General features: G+C 38.1%; 1 protein-coding gene across 4 annotated transcripts in view; it reads right to left on the bottom strand.

Annotated features, from left to right (window-relative positions):
* Positions 1-8,218, bottom strand: part of LOC128702238 (glutamine amidotransferase-like class 1 domain-containing protein 3, mitochondrial) — a 69,903-nt gene that overhangs the window by 29,452 nt on the left and 32,233 nt on the right. For 2 of the 4 annotated variants that reach the window (XM_053796427.2, XM_053796419.2), the window contains exon 6: positions 7,670-7,790. In XM_053796427.2, coding sequence (XP_053652402.1) covers positions 7,670-7,790 — 121 coding nt within the window. Of the gene's footprint in view, positions 1-7,166; positions 7,791-8,218 lie in introns of those variants that run through there. The other 2 variants (XM_053796434.2, XM_053796412.2) reach the window with 1 other exon arrangement.

Below are 8,218 nucleotides of genomic sequence, written 5' to 3'. Positions count from 1 at the left end.
GAAAATACACCACAGTCGCTGTTTTAAACCAAAAACATGGTCAAAGTTTTTCCCCCATTATGCACTGCTTGCTGCAGGATTTTTTTTACATTTTGCACACTTACCACAGACCCATTCTCTCGTCTCGAGGCTCAAATTTATCGCTCACAGCTTATGAGTGAGCTGGGCTCATGGGGTAGAACTACGGGACTGATCGCGAAAGTGTTAATTGTGCAAGAATAATTTTCAAAATTTGAATTAATATTCTATAAACAAAAGCAAACATTCTCGTTAACAGTTTGGAATCTGATTTTTTTTTTTTTTTATGAATAGGGAAATTTCAGATTTCCATTTTTCATAATTTTCTATAATCTGGACACCCATGCACAAGTAAAGGATACAACAATAGATGCTTTTGACTTAAGGGGGTTACATTCTGATTTACCCCTTTATAAGTCAAACATGTTAAATATACAGCCTCTCCTCACTTAGCAATGTGCTTGTTTACCAATGCCTCGGACATACGAGGGGCTCTCTGACCAATATTTATACCTAAATAATGTACTATATTAGAGCTGATTTCCTCCATGCTGTTTATTTCAACATACAGTACACTACTGTATAAACATTTAAAAATATACCCGGAATGTTATAAATGGACAAAGGTGACATTAAAACAATATCAAAGACAGTTGACACAAACCCACTACAGTGGACCCTCGCCTAACGATATTAATCCGTTCCCGAGAGCTCATCGTTAGCCGAATTAATTTTCCCCACAAGAAATAATGGAAATCAAATTAATCCGTTCTTGACACCCCAATGAAAAAAAGGAAAAAAATTATCACATGAAATATACATTTTTATACACCCAAAAAGAAGATATGCATTATTACTGCTATACTAAATAAAGAATACATGACACTTACCTTTATTGAAGATCTGGTGATGATTGATGGGATGGGAGGAGGGGAGATGGTGGAAGTTGTTATTGTTTGGAAGGGGAATCCCCTTCCATGAGGACTTGAGGCAGCAAGTCCTTTTCCGAGGTTACTTCCCATCTTCTTTTAATGCCACTAGGACCAGCTTGAGAGTCACTGGACCTCTGTCGCACAACAAATCTGTCCATAAAGCTCTGTACCTCGCGTTCCTTTAAGATTTGCCTAAAATGGGCCACAACATTGTCATTGTAATAGTCACCAGCACAGCTTGCAATAGCTGTGTTAGGGTGATTTTCATCCATAAAGGTTTCCAGTTCAGCCCACTTTGCACACATTTCCTTAATCTCTTTTTTTCAATTCCATACTAATTCTCGCCCTTTTAACCACAGGGTTGGCAATAAAAGCTTTCTTGGGGTCCATGGTGACTTATTTTGCAGTTACAAGCACTAAAAACAGAGATAATGTGGAATATACCGAATGTATGCGTAGATGCGGCTGCACTGGTTGGCTTGTAAACACTGGCACCCATGGGGCAGTGTGGACAGGTCCCGGACGAATCACATTGGGCGAGTTTATCGTTAGGTGGGGCAAAATTTTTACGCTCAAACACTTCATTAGGCAGATTTAACGTTATGCGATGCATTCGTTAGGCGAGCGTCCACTGTACCATTATAATATGCTCCTCACTTAGCAACAAATTCATTTAACGACGTGGTCTTAGGAACGCAACTCTGTTGTTAAGCGAGGAGAGACTGCATATAAATAACTACTGTCACGATGAGCTGTTGAAGTAAGAGGCGGGCACTGTCAAGAAAGGGAGTGCACAGCTCCTTGGGTACTCCCTTTCCTGATTATGTCTGCCTCTTACTTCAACAGCTCGCCCTTTCTACTAAGTCTCAAGTTGAAGATGCCTTAACTACTGTCACTGAATAAGTAAATAAACAAATAATTACTGTAATTAAATACCAGTATCAATAAACATACAGTACAAAAACTAAAGTTTTACAGTACACTGAAATGATTACCCAAGGATAATATAGGTATAGTATATGTATTGAGACAGATCATGGCTGGGTGGATGCTGCCATTGTGCAGCATCAGTAGAAAGTATCATATGGCATATTGCTAGCCCAGGAACAGATCAAAATTCAAAGCTTGACGACTATTGAATGTGCATCGTTATCGCACCATTGTAAAATCAAACCATCATAAAGCGAGAAGCATCTGTACTGTACAATATTTATCCAAGAACTCAATTATCCATCACTCCATTTGATCAGTCTATCCTGGTCTTTCTGTAATATTTATTTTTATCTTTCATCCCACTGGAGAGACATTCCCATGAGGATATCTTGCCTGGTATCACTATTATCCTTTCAAACAGAAACTTTCATCTACTGAAGTAGTTTGTCTTTTATTCATAAATTTTCCAATTTCTAGATCAGTGCCTCATGTTTTGACATAAAAATTATTACATTTATGTAGGTAGGAGGTTGGTAGACAGCAACCACCGAGGGAGGTACTACCGTCCTACCAAGCAAGTGTAAAACGAGCCTGTAATTTACATGATGGTAGGATTACTGGTGTCTTTTGTCGGTCTCATAAATGTGCAAGATTACAGGTACGTCTTGCTACTTCTACTTACACTTACACACGTGTACATACACGTTTATTTATACACACTCATCTGAGTTTTCTTTGATTTTATCTTAATAGTTTTTGTTCTTATTACTTTTCCTTTTATATCCATGGGGAAGTGGAATAAGAATCTTTCCTCCGTAAGCCATGCGTGTTGTAAGTCAACTAAAATGCCAGGAACAATGGGCTAGTAACCCCTTTTCCTGTATAGATTACTAAAAAGAAGAAGAAAATTGTCAAAGTGGGCTGTCTGAATGTACATGGATGTTGTGTGAATGATAAAGAAACGATTGTGGATGTTATAAATGAGAAGTTGGATGTCCTGGCTTAAAGTGAAACAAAGCTGAAGGGGGTGGGAGCGTTTCAGTGGAGAGAAGTAAATGGGATTAGGTCAGGGGTTTCAGAGTTAGAGCTAAAGGAGGAATAGCAATAATGTTGAAGGATAAGCTATGGCAGGAAAAGAGGGAGTATAAATGTATTAATTCAAGGATTATGTGGAGTAAAATAAAGGTTGGATGTGAAAAGTGGGTTATAGTAAGCATATATGCACCTGGAGAAGAGAAAAGTGTAGAGGAGAGAGAGGTTTTGGGAACTGTTGAGAGAGAGTGCGGGGAGTTTTGAACCAAGTGTAAGAGTACTTGTGGTTGGGGATTTAAATGCTAAAGTGGGTAAAAATGTTGTGGAGGTAGTAGTAGGTAAATTTGGGGTGCCAGGTGTAAATGAAAATGGGGAGCCTTTAATTGAGCTGTGTGTAGAAAGAGGCTTGGTAATAAGTAATACATGTACATATTTTATGGAAAAGAGGATAAATATAAAAGGTATGATACATCACGTAATGAAAGTAGTTTGTTAGATTATATATTGGTGGATACAAGGTTGTTGGGTAGGTTTCAGGATGTACATGTTTATAGAGGGGCAATTGATATATCGGATCATTATTAGTTGTAGCTACAGTTAGAGTAAGAGGTAGATGGGACAAAAGGAAAATGGCAACAGCAAGTGAGAGAGAATGTATAAACTAAGGGAGGAAGAAGTTCAGATGAGATATAAGCAACTATTGGCAAAAAGGTGGGCTAGTGCAAGTATGAGTAGTGTGGGGGGTTGAAGAGGGTTGGAATAGTTTTAAAAATGCAGTATTAGAATGTGGTGCAGAAGTTTGTGGCTATAGGAGGGTGGATGCTGGAGGAAAGAGGAGTGATTGGTGAAATGAAGTAAAGGGTGTGATAAAAGAGAAAAAGGTAGTTTATGAGAGGTTTTCACAAAGCAGTTATAAGAAGAGCAGAATATTATGGAGAGTAAAAGAAAGGTGAAGAGAGTGGAGAGAGTGTGTAAAAGGAGAGCAGATGATGGAGCAGGAGAGGCACTGTCAAGATATTTTGATGAAAATAGGAAAAATATTTGGAGCGAGATAAACAAGTTAAGAAAGCCTAGGGAACGAATGGATTTGTCAGTTAAAAACAGAGTAGGGGAGTTAGTAGATGGGAATATGGAGGTATTGGGTAGATAGCAGGGATATTTTGAGGAACTTTTAAATGGCGACGAAGAAAGGGAGGCGGTAATTTCATGCACTGACCAGGGAGGTATACCATCTTTTAGGAGTGAAGAAGAGCAGGATGCGAGTGTGGGGGAGGTGCGCGAGGCATTACGTAGAATGAAAGGGGGTAAAGCAGCTGGAACTGACAGGATCATGACAGAAATGTTAAAAGCAGGGGGGATGATATATTGTGTGAAAGTGGTTGGTATTTTTGTTTAATAAATGTATGAAAGAGGGGAAGGTACCTAGGGACTGGCAGAGAGCATGTATAATTCCTTTATATAGAGGGAAGGGGGACGAGAGATTGTAAAAATTATAGAGGAATAAGTTTACTGGCAGTTTGGAGGGATATGTTGTGTATCTTTATACGTATATGCTTCTAAACTGTTGTATTCTGAGCACCTCTGCAAAAGCAGTGATAATGTGCGAGTGTGGTGAAAGTGTTGAATGATGATGAAAGTATTTTCTTTTTGGGGATTTTCTTTCTTTTTTGGGTCACCCTGCCTCGGTGGGAGACGGCCGACTTGTTGAAGGAGAGAAAAAAAAAAAAAAAAAAAGTTTACTGAGTATACCAGGAAAAGTGTGTGGTAGGGTTGTTATTGAAAGAAATAGAGGCAAGACAGAATGTAGGATTGCAGATGAGCAAGGAGGTTTTAGAGTGAGTAGGAGATGTGTAGATCAAGTGTTTACATTGAAGCATATATGTGAACAGTATTTAGATAAAGGTAGGGAAGTTATCATTGCAATTATGGATTTAGAAAAGGCATATGATAGAGTGGATAGGGGAACAATGTGGCAGATGTTGCAGGTATATGGAATAGGTAGTAAGTTACTAAATGCTGTGAAGAGTTTTTATGAGGATGGTGAGGCTCAGGTTAGGGTGTGTAGAAGAGAGAGAGACTGCTACCTGGTAAAGGTGGGTCTTAGGCAGGGATGTGTAATATCACCAGGGTCATTTAATATATTTATAGAAAGGGTTTACTTGTAAAAGAAGTAAATGCTAGGGTGTTGGGGAGAGGGGTGGGATTGAATTATGGGGAATCAAATACAAAATGGGAATTGGCACAGTTACTTTTTGCTGATGATACAGTGCTTATGGGAGATTCTAAAGAAAAGTTGCAAAGGTTAGTGGACGAGTTTGGGAGTGTGTGTAAAAGTAGAAAGTTGAAAGTGAACACACAAAAGAGTAAGATGATGAGGGTATCAAATGATTCAGATAAAGAAAAATTGGATATCAAATTGGAGAGGAGGAGTATGGAAGAAGTGAATGTTTTCAGATATTTGGGAGTTGACGTGTCAGCGGAAGGATGAGGTTAACCATAGAATTAATGAAGGGAAAAAGGCGAGTGGTGCATTGAGGTATATGTGGAGACAAAAAACATTTTCTATGGAGGCAAAGAAGGGAATGTATGAAAGTATAGTGGTACCAACACACTTATATGGGTGTGAAGCTTGCAGCGAGGAGGCGGTTGGAGGCAGTCGCGATGTCCTGTCTAAGGGCAATGTGTGGTGTAAATATTATGCAGAGAATTCAGTGTGTGGAAATTAAGAGAAGGTGTGGAGTTAACAAAAGCATTAGTCAGAGGGCTGAAAAGGGGTTGTCGAGATAGTTTGGTCATTTAGAGAGAATGGATCAAAGTAGAATGACATGGAAAGCGTGTAAATCTGTAGGGGAAGGAAGGCGGGATACGGGTCATCCTCGAAAAGGTTGGAGGGAGGGGGTAAAGGAGGTTCTGTAGGCAAGGGGCTTGGACTTCCAGCAAGCATGCATGAGCATGTTATTTAGGAGTGAATGGAGACTAATGGTATTCGGGACCTGACGAGCTGTTGGAGTGTGAGCAGGGTAATATTTAGGGGAAGGGATTCAGGGTAACTGGTTATTTTTATATAGCCGGAAATGGGAAGTACAATGTCTGCATTTTAAAGGAGGGGTTTGGGATATTGGCAGTTTGGAGGGATATGTTGTGTATCTTTATACATAAATGCTTCTAAACTGTTGTGTTCTGGGCACCTCTGCAAAAACAGTGATTATGTATGAGTGAGGTGAAAGTGTTGAATGATGATGAAAGTATTTTCTTTTTGGGGATTTTCTTTCTTTTTGGGTCACCCTGCCTCGGTGGGAGACGGCCAACTTGTTAGAAAAAAATATGGGGGGGGGGGGGGACACTAAATCTGTAGGAGTCAAACAGCTATGAAAAATGGGAGGCATTCTGGTTTGATTCAAAGAAGGGGAAGAAGGACCAATTACTTGGATCAAAAGCCCCTTCCCAGGCATCAAGGAGCTTCACTTGAAGGGCCAATAAATACAATCTGCCCATCCATTTTTTTTTCTTAAATAATTTCAGCATGTCTTAGTACCTTAAATCAAAATTATGGGATTTTTCTGATCAAAAATATAAAACTTTGTTAGTAGGTTTTTGCTCTTAAAGTGTTTTATGAACTTTTCTCTTATGGATTTTCCTAATATTTTACATGTCAATAACAGGCTCGAGTTCAAAGGGTTTGCCTTACCATTTGCTTAACTCACGCTATGCTTTCATTTATCTGCCGGTTTCTCTTCTTGTGTATATTTGGGTTCATTAAATAAAATTTGAAGTCAAATTCTCAAGACATTACTCACAGTATGTGTCATATATATATGAATGCACAAACTCCTAAAAGATGAGAATGATCGCCATAAACTATCGTTTTAAATGTAAAATACTGAAATATGTATGGTTTACTCACCTAACCGGGTACTTCATAGGTTTACCCTTCCTCTTGATGCACTGTCTCCTAGGCACTGGTAAGGTCAAAGTACTCAGAATAGAACTTAATACCCTCCTACACCTGCTTAATGGCACTTCTACTTAATAAGGATAAACATTATCAGATTTAAGTCCAATAAGTTACCAAGCCAGTCATTAAAGAATGAAATTTCACGATCAATCAATTCTTTGTCTTTTGCAGTCCGGCAAGGGGCACTTCTCAAAACTGTCAGCAAACAGGCTGCTAAAGGTGTATTGGTGCACTTGCATATTTATGATGCCTACTGTGTGTTTTGTTACACTAGGATTCTACACAAAACAAGTAAAAATATTGCATCTTGGCTTTATTGTACAGTAATGATATAGTTTTTTTATTTATCGATTAGGCAAAAATCACAATTTTTGTTACACTACAATGTAAACGGAAAATGAAAAATTATGTAAACAGTACTTAAGGGTCTTAATGAAGGCATCTTCAAACAGGGCAAATACCAAGGAAAACAAATACAGTATTATTAAATCCTTTTTTTACTCTGTGGCAAATCCCTCTATCGAGTATTTTTTTATGCTTTGAGTTCTATTTTCACTACCTCTGACATGAATGCAATTTATAATTCAAATTTCTAATTTTTTCTTACAATATTTTAGTCAATCTTACGTTCAAACACTGCACTTTCATTATTACATATTGTGTACAATTATTATATAGGGTATTGTGTATACTTACCTACTGCTACATTATATATACATACAACAGTGTGGAGGGTACCACAGGTTACTTCACACAGTTTACTTCAAGTTAATGCACTCAACTTGGTTTTAGATCATACCTAGAAGTGCACTGATGGCCTTGGCTACACTATCATGAATCTCATGAAATTTGCCATCATACATGAAAGCTGGTGAAGTCACAACTTTGTTAGCCTCATCGACTGCCACTTCATCAACTGCCTGTAAGAAAATATAAGATTAGACAGATAGTAAGAACCCTTAGCACTTAAGTACTATTTATATTGTCTTGCTTAATTAAATTAAAATTTTACTAAAATGTTCAGCATTACCAAATTCATAAAAAAATGCTAAACTCCTATGGGACATTCAGTGGTAAAGGGGTGATGTTCATGCTCAGGACTATAGAATATGAGCACAAGGGATAAAAGAAAGTCTTAGTGATATAAATCAGTTTCAGTTAAGCCAAACATCTGCATTAACTGAGAATTTCAAAGTAATTAAAAACGTAAGAATTTATTTAAAAATGTTTAAGCAGCCTAACAGTCCTCCATGTATCTTGTGTCCAATACAGTCAAAACTGACAGCAATGAAAGCAGAATGGCCAAAAGTGACATTACAGTTAGATCAACAACAACTTGAGCCACTAA

This window comes from Cherax quadricarinatus, chromosome 37, assembly GCF_038502225.1.
Source record: "Cherax quadricarinatus isolate ZL_2023a chromosome 37, ASM3850222v1, whole genome shotgun sequence".
Taxonomy (NCBI): domain Eukaryota; kingdom Metazoa; phylum Arthropoda; class Malacostraca; order Decapoda; family Parastacidae; genus Cherax; species Cherax quadricarinatus.
This window is presented reverse-complemented; position numbering and strand designations above follow the sequence as displayed.